General features: G+C 46.0%; 1 protein-coding gene across 1 annotated transcript; it reads left to right on the top strand.

Annotated features, from left to right (window-relative positions):
• The first annotated feature begins 1,673 nt into the window (after positions 1-1,673).
• Positions 1,674-19,373, top strand: LOC133351376 (transcription factor E2F8-like). The gene is made up of 12 exons (XM_061566521.1): positions 1,674-2,146; positions 4,211-4,345; positions 4,721-5,077; positions 6,651-6,816; positions 8,792-9,130; positions 9,665-9,826; positions 11,463-11,600; positions 11,782-12,184; positions 13,752-13,986; positions 14,938-15,231; positions 16,618-16,726; positions 18,013-19,373. The coding sequence occupies exons 1-12, from the start codon at positions 2,120-2,122 to the stop codon at positions 18,264-18,266; spliced, it is 2,619 nt and encodes an 872-aa protein (XP_061422505.1). The 5' UTR covers positions 1,674-2,119; the 3' UTR covers positions 18,267-19,373.
• Positions 19,374-22,109: the final 2,736 nt, after the last annotated feature.

Here is a 22,109-nt window from a genome sequence, read left to right as displayed (position 1 = left end):
TTAACAACGATTTATCATTGATGTTGTTCGGCTAATGTTCGCGATACGGTTAAATATAAGGTGAACACAGAGTCAAAATTGTTAAAAAGCGAATTTAACAACGTCTGATATAGAGTTAGAATAATACGCATTTATATAGCGCCTTTACTATTAAACATCGTCCACAGCAAGTTCCGATTCGTTGGGGGTTTCAGGTATAGGCTGATATGTGAACTGGCCGGATGAACGGCTTTGTGAGTCTATCTACAGACAATTGATTAGACTGAACAACAACTAGTGCGGTTACGATGCCAAGCTTTTTTGTTGTTGTGCCATAGTTCCGCGCACAATCAGGCAACCCTGCACACCGTTTCACAGACCCCCCCCCCCCCAGTTAGGGCCGTATAATGCTCGGGTTGGCGGGATTTTCCGCGGGTAAAAAAAAAGTCTCAAAGCGAGAGCTGGAAAGAGCGGGCTTCGTGCAAGGGCGCGGTGGGATGGGCCGATGGGCGGGTGAGTGAATGGCTGGGTGGGTGAGTGGATGACTGGGTGGGTGGATGAGTGGATGTCTGGGTGGGTGGATGATGGTTGGGTGGGTGAGTGGATGGCTGGCTGGGTGAGTGGATTGCTGGACGGGTGAGTGGATGGCTGGGTGGGTGGATGATGGTTGGGTGGGTGAGTGGATGACTTAGTAGGTGGATGATGGCTGAGCGGGTGAGTGGATGGCTCGGTGGGTGAGTGGATGACTGGTTGGGTGGATGATGGGTGGGTGGGTGAGTGGATGGCTGGGTGGGTGAGTGGATGACTGGGTGGGTGAGTGGATGACTTAGTAGGTGGATGATGGCTGAGTGGGTGAGTGGATGGCTGGGTGGGTGAGTGGATGGCTGGGTGGGTGAGTGGATGACTGGGTGGGTGGATGATGACTGGGTGGGTGGATAGATGGCTGGGTGGGTGAATGATGGCTGGGTGGGTGATTGAATAGCTAGGCGGGTGGAGAATTGGTTGAGTGGATGATTGGCTGGCTAAATGGTCGATTGAATTGCTGGTTTGGGTAGATGGACAAGTGGGTTGATGATTGGTTCAGTGGATGAATAAGTGGGTGGATGACTGGCTGGGTGGATGGTTGGTTGAGTGGATGACTGGCTGGGTAGGTGGATGGTTGAGTGGGTGGTTGAATGGATGGCTACGTGGATTATTGATTAAGTGTATGGCTGGGTGGGTAGATGGATGGTTGAGTTGGATGAATGGCTGGGAGTACGTGTGGCTGGGTGGATGAGCGGATGGCCGGGTGGATGGTTGGTTAAGTGGACGTCTGCGTGGATAGTTGGTTGGCTGGGATGGCGGGGTTGAGATGTTGAAATATAAACAGCCAGGAAGGAGAGTAAAAAAACACACCGCCTGCGAGTAAACGTCTGTCACCTTCCTCCCCTCCCACCACTTCTTTGTTCATTCTACCCCGCCCCCCCGCTGCTCTCTGATCACTCGGGGTAGGGTACGTGGGGTCCACCCCCTCGTCGCCTTGTAGGTGGGTGGGTTATCGTCTGTGTGTGTGTCTGTGTGTGAGTCTGTGTGTGTGAGAGGGGTGGAGCATGAGAAAGCGCGGTAAATTTCGTGCGTGCGGCGCGCCAAGGCTGACCTATATAGCACACGGGGCTCACTGCTGCTGTTCTTCGCCTGCACCGCCCAGCCCTGCATCCATCCCATTGATCAGCAATTGGGCCCCTGGCTGTGTGCAGTTGAGCATCCACCGCTCTTTAAGTCGACGCGTGTTGCCCTGGCCACTCTCTCTCTCTCTCTGTGTGAGTGTGTGCGCTCACCTACCTAGCCCGGTGCCTCGTCGTCGCAGACCTTTAAAAGCCACCGCGCTCACTAAGTAACAATGATGAGCGTTAAGACGTGACAAAAAACGCAACTTCGTGGAAGTTGCCGGACCTCTTGGGAAGAAAGGGTCGCGCGCAAGACGAAGAGGCTGCGTGAGTCCGTTGGTTGTCCGACGTTTCGGAGGAGCTCTCGGTCGCGTGTTTGTCACAAGGCGATTACAGAAAAGCACAAAGTTCGCGTGGACTTTGTGTAGCTGCTATTCATCAAAGGCGCTTCGTGGGTGTAATAGGACGGTCCTTTTGGGAGCACAAGCCATTTCATGCGGTGGCACCACGCAGACAGAACGGTGAGTCACTTGTTGTTGTTGTGTGTGTGTGGTATCATACGGACGAACCGATTGATTGCGGTGTCACGATGGTGATGGCATTTAAATGTTTCGATATCGTTACGGTTCTTGACAACCGCAAATACTGGTGAGTCATTGACGCTTCGGCGGCGATAACAACAACAACCACAACAGCAGCAGCAACATGTGCAGAGACTGTGACTGTTGTTGTTGTTGTTTGTCCGAGACGTGGTGACGGTGCAACAAGACGCGTTGTTTGGGAGTTGACTGCCGTCTCTTACTCGTGGATTTCTGGCGAGCGAACCTCGATGACCGCACCGAATGCGTGCATTCCTAATGTTGCCCTATTAGTAATGACTATTGCACGGACGTCAATCCACATTTGGACGGGTGCGGTTAAAGTAAGCCCAGATTTGTGCAACGATGAGACGCACATTTGAGTCGTGACACTCACAATAATTCACTGGTCAACAAAAAAAAAACCATTTTTTTCTGGCCTGGACTTTTGCAGCTGTTTTAGACTAATTTCAGGGTGCTGATTCCAAATCTGATCTCAGATTTGCTCTATCACATCTCATTTTTATGCTATCGGCATACCCCATTTTCATTGATTTTACCCGAAATTAACTCTGTCACTTATGATTGCAAGTGGTTGCGAGTCAGTGACTGCTTTAGTGTTAAAATATGGTGCTGTATTTTTAGGATAGTGTGTTTATAATATCATTTTATGTAGATATCCGCATTTATTTAATATTTTTGTTCTGAAGTTTTCATTGAAAATGCAATATTTGATATCTCAAAAACCTGATGTGGTAGACAAAAACTGATCCTAGATTTGGAATCAGCACTTCAAAATTACCTTAAAACCGTTGGAATACCTTATGCCAGAAAAAGTGTGTTGACCAGTGAATTATTAGACGCCAGTGACATGCATTTTACTGCAGGAGCTCTCGCTAAGATTATGTTTTCAGGAGGAACCCTGCATTGAGACGTTTGGCCAAATTTTTGTGGGATTACAGCAGAGTTCACGGATAGCTGGCTTACAAGTTGTACTATAATAACATCTGTGTGTAGTCTACTCTACACTCTACAGCATATCATGTTGTACAGCATTACATGACAGAGAACAGGATGATAACAGGATGACACGACCGATTATTTAAACCGCGTACATGACACTTAAACAGTAGAAGAGTGTGCATGTTGCATAATGTATGTTGTGTGAATTGCATGCAAAAGCGGGGAGCGGCGGCGCAGTGGTTAGTGCGATTTGCTATAAACCGAGCCAACACTGCTAACAACAGTCACGAATATCTGAACCGGTCCTAAGGCTATAATGGGGGATCGTTGTCTTTGGGATGATGACATGGCCTTAGTTGGAGGGCATTCGCTGCTGGTTGACGAGGTTCGAATCCAGCGGCCGCCCTGATTAATACTGCGGTGTGTATTAACCGTAAATCTACGCGCCGTTTGCTTCACGGTGGACGTTAAAGATCCCGTGACGCCACTCGCAAGAGTCAGGCCATTGGTAAATTAAAACCCATTTCATTTGAAGCGTCCTATTATCCACGCTTTCCTCCTTGACTGCGAAATCAATCCTTAGTAAATGCGGAAACAAGTACGAATTTGCTGCGAGAATATTTTTTTAAATATCTGAAAAAACAAACCCCACGGAATACTCGGTTGGGGATTGTTGACCTGCGACGCCCACTTTCGAGGTGCGCATTTTATCTGCGGAATACAGGGACAATATGAAGGCTCTGGTGCACGACTCCCTTTGCTCGCAGTTTATTCAGAGGGTTCCGTAATTAATAGGAAGGACAAATTACGGGGACGTGGATAAGAGGAGATTAACCGTGTTAAACCGTTCATGAATTAAACACTTTCAGGCTCCACGCAACTTAATTGCTAACCTTAGAACTACAATTTCTGAACGTAAATTGGCCTTAAGTGTGACTATGACTGTTTCGGGTCAGTGACTTTGATTCCATTTTCTCTGTGGACTTGGAGCGATGGTCGAGGGCTTTTGCCTGGTGGATGATGTCTCCGTGTGTCTCCCCTCAGGGCATGGCAGGCGAGACGGACGGGTGCCTGAGTCTCTGTGATCCCACTGAGCCGAAGCGCCACCAGATGCCCATCAGACCACGCCCAGTCTGGCATGAGAGGGAACACGCAAGCTTGCCTCGCCACACACAGAAGGTATCGGTGACAAGGCACCAGGGGAACCTCGCGCGAGTGACCGCAACTCTGCACGTGGTGTCACGCGCGACCGATAAATGCAACGCGTCTTTGTTTGGCATCCGTAATCATCCGCGATAATCGTCGTAAGTTATCGTCAGCAGCAATTGTCCGTTCATTCAAATCAAGTCGAAGCATCGGAACGTTTGGCATCATCGCCGTTATGATTGCGCGAGGTTATCAAGGCGCTGTGTTTCACGGACGGGTATCCGTTCCGGAGTAGTTTCACAGTTGGGGGGCGACGTTCCTGCTCGTTTACAAATGTCGTGTTTTTTTATGCGGGTAAATCCTCAAATGTGGCAAACGATCCGTAAGATTGTCATCTTCCGGCCGCAGGAAAACCATTGTTTGGAGTCGACGGCCCAGAAATCTCTGCACCCAATGCTGAGGAAAAGCTTCGGCCTGGCAACGACTTCGCAGTGCAAGCTCAACCGGGCGGCCACCGTCACCGCCACGGCCACCTCCATTCCTCGCGGGGCTCCCGCGCCCCACGACCTCCTGGACGCCGCCACGGCCGCTGCCCTGACAGCGACGCGTGCGCGTGCCTCGGCGGCGGGGCGCGGGCCTGGCACGCGCGACGCGTCCTGCCTGGAGCGGCTGCTGGCGGCGGCCGAGCCGGGCGCGACGGCGGTGGAGGGCCCCGAGCGTCCCTGCGCGAGCTGGGAGCCGGAGCGGCCGGCTGGAGATGAGGAGGTGAGCGGCGGAGCACGAGGTTACTGGACGGACGCTGTCGCGCGGCGGCCCTGTGGATGGCTTCGTGGCGCAACCGCTCCGTCAATTGGTGGCGTTTTTGTAGATCGCGATACACGCGCGTGCGTACAAATTGCGCGTATAAATCGTAAAAAGTTTACGGGGAAAAGTAACACGTTTCTTTTGCCTGTAGCTACCATTGTAACGGTGCACGGAAGTACGCAGCGTGTGAAATTGAGTATGGGAGTGTGCGAAGTGAGCGCGCTGACAAGGGGAGTAGTTGTCGAGTAAACGTGAGTCCCGAATGAAGTTGCGGTGCCGACACATTGGGGGGCCCCCAAGGACAAACTACTTTTGTGATTCTTCCACCAACCCCACACACCAACCACCTGTTTAGAAGTGGTAAAATACCAGTGAGATCACGGAAGAGAAACGAACAAGATATATAGATGCAGGGAGACAAGAGAAATGCAGATATGAATTGAGATGTGATAAGATGAGTGAATTAAAGATGCAGACAGGATATAAACGAAAAATATGATTCGTCTATTTATGGTTATGTTATGAAGTGGACATGCCTATGGGGTCTTATGACGCATTCGTTGGTCGATTAATTCTGATTCTAAAGATCATGATACATGCATAAAATCGCATGAGTAAGAATATATATTAATTATATATGATGTATATAATGGGTTTGTGTGACCCTGGCAGTCAATTACAGTTACTGGCTTGTACAATGACCACATATATAAAAAAAAAATAACTCATTGATTCAGGTATACATTTTCGACGCAAAATCACAACAATTCATGGAATGTCCATGGATGGGGGAGCTAGGGGGTTGAGTCATCACCCAGTTCTGTCGTAAACTGATTGATTATCTTACGCAGCATCAATACATTTTTGTGATTTAAAAAAATCGCTAAATATTCACCTTGTTCTCAGATTCCTTACGTGTTAATTGTATCCGCCTATTAAGTGCTCCAAGGTAGTAGTGGGCAGTGCAGAAAAATCAGTTGTTGTACTGTATTTCAATGCCCTCACATCTATGCTTCATGTCTTAACCAACCCACGTTGACAAGTGTGGTTTACATATAGTCAAATGAAACCCCCATGACCCGCACGGTATGGGGGAGGCCATCGTGCAGCAGTGGATTAACAAAGAGCCGCACGTACACAAACATCACAGTTTGCTTATTCTTAGGTTTTTTCGGTAAAGTCACGTAATTAAAAAATTAAAATTAATAAAAGTAAAATAAAAGTATTTTATTATATTATAGAATTTTTATTTTACTTTTATTAATTTTAATTTTTTACCTACGTGACTTTACCGAAAAAACCTAAGAATATGAATCCCTGCAGTCACGAAAGCTTCAAATCTAGAATCACAGTTTGCGCTCAATAACCCACCTCAGTACCACAGTCGACTTAACAATTTTAATTTCCCCAACGATAACGCACGGCATATCGACGGGACGTGTGAAAATCCCCCACTTAAAACTGGCAGCGATTCCACAGCGGCGCGCCGGATGCTCACCCAATGTGAACGGTTCGCTGCCGATTTTCCACGCAGTTGGCGTGGCCCGAGGGCCGGCGAGAGGTCGATTGCCCGGCTCAGTGCAGCCGCAAGGACAAGAGCCTGGGTCTGCTGAGTCTGCGATTCCTGCGCAAGCTGCCGCCCTACGCCGGCCCCACGCACACTCCGGACGTCAGCTTGGACCACGCCGCCTCTCAGCTTGGTACGTCGTACGTTTACCCGCCCGCCCGCCTGCCCGCCCTGCCGTCTCCCGTCCCGGTGTACAATCGCAATCGAGCGAAAGGATAGATTGGACGAGGTTGCCATCCAGCTTAATACTTCGCACGGCTGGCATGCAATGCACAAGCAGTAGGTTGAAGCACTATGCCGTCCAGCTCGGCTTGTTGATGCCCTAGTCGGGGACTGTATTACTTGGGCAGGCGCTGCTGGCCATCGGGCCATCACGACAAAGTCATGCAATACAACAAATCATCGTTATCATCATTATCATTGGCTATTATTAATTTACTGCTGGGTGAAGGCTTCCACATGCCATGCCTATCCCTCGCAGTCCAGTAGGGAGGGTTGTCACCTTTTCTACAGACTAAGGCCTGGCACTTTTCTCGGTCAGCCTATCTAAATTCTGTGTTACGTTCAACACAACAATGCCAGAAAATCTTAGCAGAAATCCATTTCTGCCACTGGAACACAGATGCCAATTCCCAGACTCTCCCGGTCAAACCCAGACTGGTGGCAACACCAAATCTCGCACCTGCGCATGATCTGATGTCATCGCCACGTTGGATGGCCTCTCCGCAAGTGTTCCCTTCATTTGGTTTCCACTTCATCATTCGTCTGGACCATTGTTCTACTACCCTGATCCATGTGTTCCTCTTTCTCTCAGTATAATTCTAACCATTTTCTTTGTCCACTGGAGGTATGGACTATTAAATCTAAATTGAAAACTATTTATTTTTAAAGAGCTTTTTGTGTTTAGTTCGTTGTCCTTCCCCCGTACCTCCGGTTATCGCGGTTGGCTACGTCCGGTGCGAAATAAGTTCAAGATACATACATTGTTAATGTCCATGTTTTTCTTTGTTGTTTAACCAAGCAAAGTTTTCCATAGGAGACGGGGGTTACTATAGTTGTTAGGCACAGGCATGCTTTTGTTTCAAATGTAGTTAAACGCTGTTTTCTAAATTGGGATTGGGTATATGTAACTCGCACTTTACAACATAGAGCACGTGGTGGTACACCTCGCACTGGAATTACTGGACAGCTGACAACACCAGCTGGCCCAGTGGAAAACATGCGGAACATCTCCTGCCCCGCCCCCAAACATAACCTGTATTGAACCAAAGGAACAAAGACCATGAACCATGGTCTTTGTTGTGACTAGTTATGTGGTGATTGTTTTTTAAAATGTGTTTGAATGTGGAACGGTGGCTGAGGTATTAGAGCAGCGAGGTCACCAGTGACTGCACACAAAAAAACTACTGTCCTTGCACATGAAATACAAAAAAAATCGCCTCGACTGCCACACATTGAACATTTCTCTGTAGCAGAGTGCTTGAGGAAGTACAATGCCCCCTTAAAGTGGATAGAAGATGTTACTTGATGGGATCTTGGATGTAGTTGTGTGAGATCTCCTTCCACGGTCCACTCTCTTAACACATTAAGGTCACAACTGCTCTGCAAGAGTTTGCAAACGATTTTAGTCCATCTCGTGACCTTATGCCGAGCGGACAGTTGGAACGAAGGTAATAGGGTGCATCCCTGCCATTGCGTACGACACTGCTGGCAAAAGGGCCACCACTAGACGGAGCTCCACAGAACCTCTTTGGTGGGTATTTGAATAAAACTGGGGAAAACATGCAATTAGTATGTATGTACGACTTCTTTCACACCTTCTTGGTTCTTTCGGTAAAGTCACGTAGAAGGGAAGTAATAAAATAATAAAAATAAAACATAATAAAATAATTCTCACGACGTTTCTTTTTTATTATTTTATTTCTTCCCTTCTACGTGACTTTACCGAAAGAACCAAGAAGATGAATCCCTGCAGTCACTAAAGCTTTAAATCGAAATTCTTTCACACCGTTCGCAGCCAACTGTGCTAACCTATTACTATACGTATACACACGTTCAACTCGCTCAACACGACCACCCCCCCGCCCCCCGCGGCTTCTACCCAACAGGCGTCGAGCGCCGCCGAATCTACGACATCGTCAACGTTCTCGAAAGCCTGGAGCTCATGAGCCGCGTGGCCAAGAACCGCTACAGCTGGCACGGCCGCGACAGCCTGGTGCGCACCCTGGACGACCTGGAGCACGAGGCCCGGCGCCAGGGCTATCCCGCCAGGCTGGAGGGCCTCCTGCGAGCCGGCGCGCCCAAGACGACGCCGGGTCGCGGCAACGCCGGATCCGCCGCCTGCTCGCCGATGGAGCAGGGGGGGTCACCCGAGCGCGGGGTGAACACGGAGCCGGGCCACCGCGAAGACAGCACGGGCCGGGCGGTGTCAGGATCCAGAGCTCCTGGTATTGGGATTTTATCATGATCGCAATGGCAGGGCCATTTAGAGTTACCCAGAAGCAGCCTGTGTGGATGCACCACAGTCAGTGGTGTGCAATGCACGCCCCCCTGAGGGCAACACGGACGAGCCCCTTCCTGAAAGAGTGTTAGGACTCAATTTAGGCTTTTTGGTACGCATAGGTAAAGGTGCAGGCCTGCAATTACTTGCTTACTCCACTGTTGGTGGAAGAGCATCCACTGGAGAGCGCATCTCGAGGGTATTTTGGCCTACTCTTCTACGCTGGCAATATTATCTCGGAAGAGGTGTGTATATCCACACTTCATCCCACTAGGTAGGACCTTTAAATTGACTCAACGTGGCGGGTGATTTAAGAACCGTGCCCTTTTCACTGAAAGATTGAAGCCCCAACATCTGGAATTTCCAATCCGGTGTGTCCACCGTGACACGCTGGCAGCGTCCTGATGTGTGTACAATGTGGGAGCAATAACATGAGGCTATAACCACTTTGTATATTTTTTTTGTCTGTCCTCACCCGCAGCTGCTGGCAGCCGGAAAGAAAAGTCGCTGCGCATGATGAGCCAGAAGTTTGTCATGCTCTTCCTGGTGTCGTGGTCAAGAGCCATCAGTCTGGACATGGCGGCACAGATCCTGATCTGTGACGGTAAACCCGACGACGGCCACAGCAAGAGCACCTTCAAAAGTGAGGCGGCTTACACGAACGACGCAATTTAGTATATCACGGGACCTTTTTGCCAGTATCAAAGTATTGAAAAAAACAAGGATAGGTTTTACTCTTTCTGGAAATAAAACAGTTGTGTTAAGATGTTTAAACATCAAATAGATACCTTCTGCAAGGAATCAAGTTTGCAATAGCCACACGTACTTTTGGTGAACATGCAAACAAACATGCTCTGATAATATTTGCATTGTCTTTGAAACTGATTGCCCTACACCGTAGACAGCTTTCTTTATGGTCTAGTCCTCACCGCCAGTGTCAGACCAGAGAATGCCAAAAAGGCGACCAGTACAAAGACAATGCACGTATCAGAGCATTGAGAGCTCCGGGTTTTTATATTTCGTTTTTATATTGGAAAATGTCCGAATGCAACCGCATCGCGTCTGCATGTAGCTGCGAATTGAAGGGGTGAAAGTATGTATGTAGAGCAGTATAAAACTATTTCAGGATATCTGCTTTAACACCATTACCTTTCGATCAAATTCACATTACTTGTTCATCATTTTCCACCAATGAGACACCAATTTGCTTAAGATATATATTTGACCAAAACTGTATAGAAAACCTCCTGAAGATTTCAACTGGTTTTACATTTTCCTTTCATAGAAACTTCACCTGACAAAGTTGACATAGCACACAGCACATTGTTTTCTGTCGTCTTGGAAATACCCAGACTGCTTTGTATGTATGTTGAACTTCTTTCACACCGCACGTAGCCAACCGTGCTAATCGTAGGTGCGGAGGCATATTTATACACGAGGCATGTTTGTCTGGACTTGCTAATAATTTTCTCTATTTTGCACTCTTATAGTTTATTTTGTGTTATTTGTTGTTGCAACTTGCTGACCCGCCCATACTGGAGAAAGATCTTCATAACTCATCGGATTCCTCCTCCAGTCCATACAAAGAATTCTGATTCTGATATTAGAGGTGGAAATTGTGATCACATACGTGTAACAATTAAGAGAAGAGGTTTGTCATAGACAGAGTAAAAGAGGGGAGGGAGGGAGGGAGCGGGGGGAATCGTGAGCCTTTCGTGGGAGGTCGGGAGCACAGATGTCTGGGGGGAAAACGGAGCTCCAGACTTTGAGGGCAGCAATGGAAGAGTGTGACCTCCCACTCGGCGAATGTTGACCGGGCCATTTTGACAGTAGAGAGCACGTGAGGGGGAGTGGAATTTCACCGTTATTCACACCACAAAGTTGTGGTATGTGCCCTATGCGAATATAAAAGTACCTTTAAAAGTTATCCTCCATGGCTGGAGGTCAGCATTGCATTGTGAACGTATACACAACCACATTACAGTGCATTATTAATAATGGTAGCTCTTTCACGATGTTTGTTCACTGCGTAAGTGTGGGTTAAAATACCCTCTAGGGCGGTTCTCTATTGCTCCCTCTGTCGGAGACCCTTCCGTCAGCAGTGGTGCGAGTAAGAATTTGCAAGGCTGCACCTTTACCTTTGTATACTTTCAAAGCGTGTTGTTTAATTAAAACGATATGGGAGCGCTACTCGCAACAGTATTTTCGATTCACATTCAATTGCCCCAGACAGCCTCCTCACACACACAAACACATGCCCACTGCGCTCATACCCACAGCCAAGGTGCGGCGCTTGTACGACATCGCCAACGTGCTCAGCAGCCTGGGCCTCATCCGAAAGGTGCGACTGACGGACGGGGGAGGACGCAAGCCAGCCTTCCAGTGGATTGGAGTCGGCGGATCCGGAAATCTAGACGGTGAGAGAAGCTGACATCACCTTCAACTTCGTTAGCGAGATGGAAATGAGGGCAAAAAACTAAGTTCAAACTTTACTAGACTTTCTATGTGTGTTGAAGTTCTTTCGCACCGTGCGTAAACAACCGTGCTAATCAGAGGTGCAGGGGATGGCGGTGACTTTGGTGCCCTTCCATTGCACAGAAAACCGTGTGGGGAACAATTCGTTGGTGGCGCACCCGCTCCATCCGCACCAAACCGCGGGGGCGTCGACGGCCGCGAGTGCGGACGAGCCGTGGCGGGGGAAGCCGCCGCTGCGTTCAAGCCCTCCCGACAGCCCGGAGAGACCGGGGACGTCGCCTCCTCGCTCCCCCGTCCCGTCGCCGCGGAAGTGCCGACGGACCGGCACCAAAGGGCAGCCGCAGCCTTCCCCGGTCAGCCCGCAGTGCGAGCTGCCCACAGCCGAGCCGTGCCCTGGCGTTCCAGTGCCGCCCGCGGCAGCTGCGTCGCCTGTCAGCACGGACGAAGAGGAACAAGATGGTGATGATGCCGACGATGATGCCGACGACGACGACGATGATGAGTCGCGACACGCGGAGGAGAATGGGTATGCTGCACTGAATGGTTGCTTGAAAACCAATGCCACGCTTCCACGGCCATTAGAAATGAGACCCAAGCCGTGCCGTGGTGTTCTTAGGACCACCCAGAATTCGTTGTTTCTTGTCCTAATGCACGACTCTATCCAGGGTCAGAGAGGGAAAAGATGAAAAGAGTGTTCACAAGTTTTTTTTTAACGAGGTTTAACACTTGCCTGTGTCGCCATGGTTTTTTCCAAAGATATAACATTTTACGTGTGTAATCTTTCGCAGTGTTTTTTTTTATTTCGATAAAAACACGGTCTTGAAGGCGACCCAAGCGAATTAGGTTAAGCGAGAGATGCCACTGAGCACACACATCTCTCCTAAATTGACCCTTCACAATTCTGGCAAAATTGCCCGATGATGCTGGATGTAATTACCAGCGAAACGTCGTACTCAAATTGTAAATGTCGTGGTTTAACTCTCCAACACACCGGTGGGCTGAAGTAGTAACCACTTGGCAGGTTTCGTTTACGTGACAAACCTTACTGGTTGGCCGTGTTGGGCGGTAGTGGGTTAACGACACATTTATACTTACGCGATCTAGATTTGAAGCTTTCGTGACTGCAAGGATTCATATTCTTAGGTTTTTTCGGTAAAGTCACGTAGGTAAAACATTTAAATGAATTAAAGTAAAATAAAAATAAAATAAAAATCACGATGTTTCGGAGGCAACACAAGCTTCCGTCTTCAGGTGGAACAGTCACAGCACGATAGCTGTATCAAGTTAATTTTAATTTTTACCTACGTGACTTTACCGAAAAAACCTAAGAATATTACGCAATCTAACCCAAATTGTATTTATTGTGGATGTCATGACCATTTCCGAGGCTGGTCTTTGTGAGATAGCAGCGCTCCCTTTGCAAAGTGATCTTCTTAGCTCAGTAAAAACGAGCCATGAAGCTCGTGTAGAGCTTACACGGCCCAGTGCGGCTGCCATGGGATTCCAGGGCGAGCCCACGTGCCCAGTTTGCAAGCTTAGCCGCCGAGTTATTCAGTGGCTGCGGCAACGAGGCATCAGGCCAAGACATTTTCACGAGCATTCTCATTGAAGATTTTCTTAAATTCTTCAGTCGATATTTGAAAAAAAATGCAGAATTTCTGCCGTTATCCAATTAGGCGGTACAGTGTATAAGAATAGGTTTTACGCTTTTTGGCAATAAAACAGTTGTGTTAAGATGTTCAAACACAAAACAGAAACCTTTTGCAAGGAATCAAGTCTGAATTAACCACGCAAACAAAAACATGGTCTGGTAATATATGCATTGTCTTTGAAAGTTATTGGCGTTCTCTGGTATAACACTGGTTGAGACTAGGCCCCAAAGAAGGCTATCTCTGGTCTGCTTCTACTCCATTTACTTTATTTTAAAGTCAAAATGACAGTACAATGTGTTTCAAGAATGGAAGTGCAGATAATTACATTAATTAACAGTTCCACATAATTAATACCCAATGAAAACACAGTGTAGTTTTATTTCCTAGCGCTAAGTTAAAGCAACCGTGTCTGTGTGTGTGTGTGTCTCTCATTGTCGACAGGCATTACCGGTGCTCCATTAGCAAGAGACAGTGGGCTGCAATGCTTGGCTTGCAAGAGGTCCCGCCCCAGGGCACTCCAAACGCCAGCAAGAGATTGAAACGCCTCCCAAGGGCCCGCCACCCAGCTGAATACAGCACAGAGGTGTCCTTACAAGGCAGGAGGTTGCTCAGAATGGCCAGAGGAAAGACCGGTGCCCCCACACGCCGCCATGAAAGGACTGACATGTTCTCAAAAGTGAGTGCCCTTCAAACTAGTTTTCAAATGACCGTGGCTGAGCACTGGCTCAAAACGGCCAAAACTCCAAGTGACGCCACATCACGATGAACATTGTAAAATGTGAGCGTTAATAACGTTTTTGAAGTCAGAGTTTTTTTGTGGGAGTCCAGTTTACCACGGAAGTCAAGTTTACCATGGGAGTCCAGTTTACCATGGGAGTCCAGTTTACCACGGGAGTCCAGTTTACCATGGGAGTCCAGTTTACCACGGGAGTCCAGTTTACCATGGGAGTCCAGTTTACCACGGGAGTCCAGTTCACCACGGGAGTCCAGTTTACCATGGGAGTCCAGTTTACCATGGGAGTCCAGTTTACCATGGGAGTCCAGTTTACCATGGGAGTCCAGTTCACCATGGGAGTCCAGTTCACCATGGGCAGGAGTCAGCAACCTGTGGCTCCAGAGCAGCATGCGGCTCTTTAAGGACTGCTTTGTGAAGTTATTTATTCAGGACCACCATCTCGTATTCACCACATGCATTGTGGCTCGTGAAATATTGAGGGTTTTTTTACCGACTTAGAAAAAATGCCTCTTCTTGTTATTTTAGTTTCCGACCCCTGTGCTAGATTATGTCCCCCACGTAGGCTTAGGACTCGACTTTAAAACGTGTCACTGTCAAACTGACCATTTTATATTAGCTGCCATTATAAAAAAGCCACATGCTCCATTGTTTCATGTGAAAACCTAAACTTTCCAAAATATTCGCAAAATTGTACTCATATAGCATCTAAATACAGCTGCATCTCAAGATGCTGTTCGATAATATATCAATAACTTGGAGTAATAAACGTAAATAATAATCTGTACTAAAGTATGTACGCGACTCGAATTCAGCGTACTCAGATGAGAAATGTCGCCTCAATTTCCCACGTCTGCGGGGATGAGCGAGAAATAACGATGAATTGTTCTGCAGAGACACTCAGCGACTGAAAAGAAACCCCAAAAGACGAGGACTTCACTCAAATCCAAACAAAAGCCTCTGCCCGACCCTGCTCGTGATGGACTAACAACCGGGACGTGCGGGCAGCTTCAAGAGGCATCTGACGGAACTCGCAGCATAACCAGCTCCGCCGATGAAGGGGAACACAACAAGAAGGACGCTGCAGGCTCGGAGGCCAAGAACGATTGCCAGGAATCCCCAAACAAACACTTTCCAAGAGGCATCCCGATGTTTTGTCCAGCGTTCTTCAGCAATGGTGTTTCAGAGGTAATCACGATGCAGTGTACATTATTCAAAAATTCACTCTTATCCGCTCAATTTTTTATCAAGTAAATCTATATCCGTTCACAGCGATTTCAAACAATCGTACGGAGAATGATGATGAAGGCAGTGCGGGAGAGTTGTTTGATCATACTTTACCGTGCTGGTCAACGCGGGTTGGTGAAGGGTGCAGAGCCCAGGACCTGTTCAGGTATCACTTGCCACTGATTCGATTCATAATTCGGTGCCAGCAAGGGCTTCGTGGTCATTGCGTTGTCCCCCGTATGCGTACAGCTCACCGGTGCGTTACATTTATCACCGATTATGCCAATTCACTGTGGTCAGGAATCAAACTAAGGTCAACCAGGCTCATAGCAAAGTCTACGAAACACTGTTGCACCCCAATCACATATATGTCCTGTATTGTTTCATCTGCAACATTCTTACTCGCTTCATTGCTACGTCCTTCGTATAGCAATTATCACCTTAAGCACATTAGGGAATAGCACCGCGTAAGGGATGTGAAGAGTCTGAAATTCAAATGTGACCAACATTGTCAGTTTTTCATGTTCTAGTGAAGATTGAACTGGCCTAGATGTGCAGCAGTAGATTGCACAGCTCCACATTTAGACATATGCGCTTAGAGTATTTGGCTACTATAACATTACCACGTGATAAGCCACTTCGTTGAGCTATCGTTTGTGGCCAGGTCGCTTCTGAAAAAAGAGCTACATAGCTCAGTGGGCCTTACCTGGTAAGGTAAAACATAGTTTTAGTTCAGTTTATCTTATCGCTCCAAGTTCAAATCCCAGTTGAGGGTTGATTTAGCCTTTCATCTTTCAGGGGTGGACAAAACGAGTTCCTCTTTGTGTGGACGCCTACAGTAGGATGTCCTATGGGATGCCTCACTCTCCCCGATAGGAATGTGGAATTTCCACCGCTGGGATGTAAACAGGAGACGAGCAATGGTCCACGCTCGCCTGATATACAGGAGGTTGTGGGTTCGATCCCTACCCTGACGCCTGCATTTTTGGAGTTTGCCAGTTCTCCCCATGGTCGCGTGGACTTTTCTTCGGGCCCTCCAGTTTTTCCCTTTACATTTAGAAACATGCATTTAGAGTATTTGACTGCTATACATTTACACATGATAAACCACTTCGTTGAGCTATCATTTGTGGCCAGGTCGCTTCTGAAAAAGATATAAAGCTTAAATGGCCTTACCTGGTAAAATAAAAAATAGTTTAGTTTTTAGAGTGGGATACCACTCTGATCTTTTTATACTAAAGATAGGAGGAATTACCACTTATGGTAACGTATTGCTCAGAGTAATAGTCAACACATTGGGTTGTCTCAAACTTTTCTAACTTTTTGTCGTTTTCTTACATTTTCTAGCCAATGATGCCATCCCTTTGCTGGATTCCTTTTGGCTGTGATCCAGCTGTGACGGGCTGGCCCAGTGGGGAACCAGCGATGCACCAGCAACGATCGCAACACACAGCAGGTGGGAATGCCACGAGCTGTCAGCACTGCGATGCACCCACCACGCACATACCTCGCGACCCAAAGAACGTTCCGTGCAAACAAATACGATAGTTCTCTTGCAAATGAAAGCAGCCGTACCAGTAAACTTGATGTGTCTTTTAAAAATAGTCGGGTGGGAACTTGCGCACGTTTGATACGTGGCAGGTTTATTCTTTTGGTGGTGGATGTTGCCGGCATTGACCTCTCAGGGCACTTGTTGTTGGGGGATAATTTTAGAACTTTCGTTCACCTGCTTTAAAACGTTACATCGGTGTTGGCCGAAAACATATTTAAAAGACCTTTCCCACCGGTAATTGTTTGGCATATTGCAGTTGATGCATCGATTCATCAACTGAAATCATTTCTTAAGCTCACGACACATGCGTCAAATCATGTGCGTGAGAGTAAATTATTTACGTACTAGGCAAATAGTATGTGAATTATAAATTGAATGTTATATTTAGGATAAAACTGCAAACAAGACAGGAAAAAACGATTAACAATTCCAATTGGGACAGTAAAAACAAACATAAAATAATCAACTCTTGAATAAACTCATGACCCTGGATCATGACAGTTCATAAAATTGCTTGTGGGATAAAACTGGACATACCTAACAAATATCATCAGCGTTGCTCGATCAACTGCTGGATGAAGGCCTTCCCAGTCCGTCGCCATCTTTCACGATCCTGCGCTGTAGCAATCCAACCTATCACCTGTACACGAGTTGATTTCATCCCACGGTGGATGTCCTCTGGGCACATTCCTTGCCATGGTTATTTTTCATTGTGCGCCATCATCCCTTCTAGCGACGGATGACGGCTGATAGTCAAGGATCATTCTATGTACGTCCGTATATATGTATGTTGAACTACTTTCGCACAACGTGTACGTAGCCAACCGTGCTAATCAGAGGTGCGGGAAAGGACAACTAAACACTTAAAGCACTTTTAGAGAAATTAGTTTTCAATATGAATTTAAAAGTACAGAGCTTGAGTAGCTTCGTAATATCGGAAAGAATAGCATTCCAGACGGCCGCAGAAGCGCATCTGAAAGCGCGTGACGCTGTGACCATCTTTGTTCGATGGTTAGCCAAAAGCCGCTGCGATGATGACCGGAGTTTTTCGTGATGGTTTATGCTCCATGACAAAAACATCTCTTTGAAACGTCCCTTTATAAAGTGTGCGTGCGCGTGTTTCAGTAAATTTGTAATGACTGTAATCATTTGGACTGTAGCTGATTAAATGTACTGATTTGCTTTTGCAGGAAACACCCCTACGTGCACAAGCTCAGGTTCTATACCAGCGCCCTACCTCGTGCCCCTGCCCATGCAGGGCTTCCCCGCGTGCATGGTACCACCTGGCTTCTTCACGCTTGGCACTGCCCCCCAGGGTCTCGGTGGCGGAGCAGAGGGCCCCTTCTGTGGCATTCCATGGCCCAACATGGGGATGTTGCCGGGAACAGGAATGCCCTTTCACATGGGCCCTGTAGCCTGGCTTCCTGGGTGCGATTCGCACTGAACAAGAAGCACTTCTCTCTTAGATTCTTATTTTTATGTCATGGAGAATACATGTGTTTATTTATTTTTTACAAATGTACATATGTAGGAGGACAAAGCGAATTTTACCTGTGTTTACTTACATCAAAGGTGCCTAAAATTAGTATTTTACTTTGAATTATCACAGCAAGGGAATGCCCTGCACATGGGACCTGAAGCATGGCTTACAGGGTGAGATTTACAGAAATCAATACATTCTTTCTTAGATTATTATTTTATGGTGATGAAAAATAGTGATGTTTTTATTGCGTATGTATGTTTTACACATGTACAGATGAAGATGGAAAAATAAATGTATGTAAGTTTACTCTTATCAAAGGTGCCTAAAATTAGTATTTTACTTTAAAGGAGGGGGGCTGGTGGTAGTTTTCAAGAATTCCCATATCAACATATCATAAAAGTGGAAGTTTTTAATTAATTATACATTGCTGAAATAATATTTAAATGCCTTCGTTAACAAAAAATATCGTGAAAAAAATTTCAATCCAATTACGTATATAGCCTCATACAGAAGGCCTTGTGAGCAGTTTAGTCTCTAGAACAAATGATCATTGTGTTTGTTGTTGTTTAACTTCGCTTGAGTACAAGCCATGGAGTAGTGGTGCAGTCGTTAGCGCAGTGAGCTATGAATTTGGTGACCTGAGTTTGATGACCGCTCAAGGCAATCATCAGTGGCTAGTGATATATGAACCAATTCTGGTAATATCTCTCATTCACCGACCCAAAATGGACAATGTGGTGAGGCATGGTCGAACAACCTCCACGATTGAAAGATGTGAGAAGGCCTACATAAGTTAATTAACAAAGTGCTATGACTGATTAATTAGACAATGATTGCAAGCCATACCTTAATAGAGTATATATTTTTTTACAAAACTCTATATGTATAGTTACTTAAATCATATTAACCCTCCACTTACACTAACAAAAATGTGATTACCAATTATATGCAGTGTATGCGTGCTGTTTTGTGTTACGCATGGGCACATTTACTCTAATTTAGAAATACGACCTGGCGTTTGCTCCGTGTCTGTTTATAACTTGTCTAATGTATTTGCTGGAATCGTGTATATCATATTCATGAACGTTACCTTTGTATCATTTTAATAAACTATTTATTTTAAAACGTCTGGACTGCAGTACTGGGTTGATAGATTACAGTGTAACATTTTTTTTTGTTCCTGGGTAGTAAGTGTTGTGTCCTAATTGCTTAGGCCTCAAAAGTACAGAACATGTCTATTAATACCCACAAACTTTGCTTTTGTGACCAGGACAGTGATATTTTGGAATTTACTTATTTTCAATGAGAAAACTGGCGAATTTGTGTCTTTTCGTTCACATAAAGTCAGAAAAAACATGAATCAAAATTAACATGTATTTATACTCAAGTAATACAAAAATTACTACAAAAGATTTAGACACAAAGCCACACTGCCACAGGCGGACCGAGTACTCTGTGGGGAGGAACAACGTCAAGTTGGAGCCACTGGTGGACCCCCGGAAGGTGCTGATGCCACCACTGCACATCAAATTGGACATTATGAAACAATTTGTCACAGCTGTAGATAAGGAGTCGGCAGCCTTCAAGTACCTTCAAGACTTCTTCCCTAAGCTGTCTGAGGCAAAGATCAAACCCGGTGTCTTCGTCGGACCACAAATAAAGAAGATCCTGGAGTGCAATGAATTCCCCAAGAAGCTCACAAGTAAGCGGCTTGGAACAGCTTTGTCGCAGTGGTTCGTGGCTTCCTTTCACAAGATCGAAAACTATGTGGAGCTGGTTGAGACTCTGGTGAAGAACTACGGCACAATGGGCTGTAGGATATCCCTCAATGTCCATATCCTTGATGCTCATCTTGATAAATTCAAGGAGAACATGGGAGTGTACTCGGAGGAGCCGTTACCTAGGACAGTATAACGAGAACATGATGGGAGACTACATTTGGGGGCTGATTCGTGAAAGTGATTTACAGTATAATCGTAAATATCTAAAAACTACTCACTTCTAAATCTTTTGTAATAATTTTTATATTATTTTAGTATAAATACATGTACATTTTCATTCATATCTTTTTTTCTGCCGTTATGTGAACGAAAAGACAGATTCTCCCGTTTTCTCATTGAAAATAGGTATTTTTTTAAATATCACCGTCCTGGTCACAAAAACAAAGTTTGTGGGGAATAATAGCCATTTTCTATACTTTTTAGGCATAAGCAATTACGAAATAACACTTACTGCCCAGGAACAAAAATTGTGTTAAATCGCGTTATGGTTGTGATGTCTTTGTGTGGCCAGGAGAGGGCAGTGGTGAACGATTTGCCGTGAAGCCATCGAGTCGACATTGGCCGCGTGAATATTAATCCACTCGGTTACTTTGACTCCAAAATTAATTATGGGTTTCCAAAGTTATGTTTGGCACTAATTTATATATTTTTTTGAAAAAAAATAACCAACGTTGAAAAAAAATATTTCTAGAAGTTAAAAGGCATGACTTTAAATAAATAAAATTCAACCATAGTATTCAAAATAATTTCCAGCACTTTGTCAATCCACTACTGAATGATCGGCCCACTCATGGCATCTTTCTCTTGGGGTTTGTTTGACCATACCTGACCATGCTGGTCTATTATGTCCCTACAGATTATGAGTAATAAAATTACAATTAGGCAAAAAACTATTATACCACCAACAGCATTTGCTTAATGAAGCAAACCATGCTGACGATGCTCTGAAAGTCATAACTGGTCCATAGTTTGTTTTAAAAAATGCTGATTGAAAACATTGGACACAGAAGAGCCATAGGTTAATGGATCTAAACACTTTCATGTTTTGGTGCTTTAGCAGAACTGATCCTGATGTTACACGTGGCTTTAGCGTGTAACACATTTTTCTATATTATTTGAACACAAGCAGTGTTCAATTGCTGTTTATAATGTTACCATCAGCCATGATCTACCCACCGCTGGATGAAGAAGGCCTCTCCCTACATCATTGCATATACCCTCAAGGTTTTTGTGATGGCATAATCCGTCTCGCTCCTTCGCATCAGGGATCTCACGGCTCCATCTCGGTGGTGGTCGTCCGGTCAGGTGAGTTCACTCCTTAGGCTGCTGCTCCATCACTGGCCTCTAAGTCCATCGGCCATCATCCCTTCTAACCGTCATGTCCTGCCCCATCTCACATTCATTAACTGTCATTATAATCGACTGGACATGTGTGAAAAAGAGCCCTATAGCTCATCGGGTTCCTCCAGTATAAATTAAATAAATAAACAGAATGTGATAATGAGAAAACACGTGGAACAGAGAACAAATGCAAATTAGAGACATACTTGTGAGTTATAGCTGCCAATTATTTACAGAAACATTTTCATCTCCATCGCATTGTTCTGCAGTTTTCTCCCCAGATTTCAATTGTTTAAGTAATATTGTGGATGGAGCAATGGCGCAGTGATGAGCGCACTGTGCTTCGAACACGGTGATGTGAGTTCGATTCCTAGCCACGACGAACATGAGTAGCGAGTGATATTTTATCCGGTCCTGGGCTCCACACCTCTTTCACCAAACTACACTGACCAGTGTGGTGAAATATGGCCAAGCAGCTCTCGTGACCAACGGATTGACACGGGGTTCTCATCATATTTCTTGAAGCATAAAATTACGTAAGACATGCAGTGTGGAAAATAATATCTAAAATACAAAGAACATAGGCCTTTATATTTTCAAATACACATACAAGTGTACGTGTGCGCGTGTTGATGTATACGTGTACGCTGATGTAAAAATTCAGCATCATAAAGTATTAGCA

Source organism: Lethenteron reissneri, chromosome 37 (genome assembly GCF_015708825.2).
Source record: "Lethenteron reissneri isolate LAM-NWPU_2019-01 chromosome 37, ASM1570882v1, whole genome shotgun sequence".
Classification (NCBI taxonomy): Eukaryota; Metazoa; Chordata; class Hyperoartia; order Petromyzontiformes; family Petromyzontidae; genus Lethenteron; species Lethenteron reissneri.
The sequence above is the reverse complement of the archived record's forward strand: the minus strand, read 5'-3'. Positions and strand labels throughout refer to the sequence as shown.

Excerpts from the sequence above, each read along its gene's own strand:
- LOC133351376 (XM_061566521.1), top strand. The coding sequence starts at position 2,120 with ATGCGGTGGCACCACGCAGACAGAACG. Across the intron at positions 5,078-6,650 it reads GGCCGGCTGGAGATGAGGAG|TTGGCGTGGCCCGAGGGCCG; the intron begins GTGAGCGGCGGA and ends TTTTCCACGCAG. Across the intron at positions 6,817-8,791 it reads CCACGCCGCCTCTCAGCTTG|GCGTCGAGCGCCGCCGAATC; the intron begins GTACGTCGTACG and ends TCTACCCAACAG.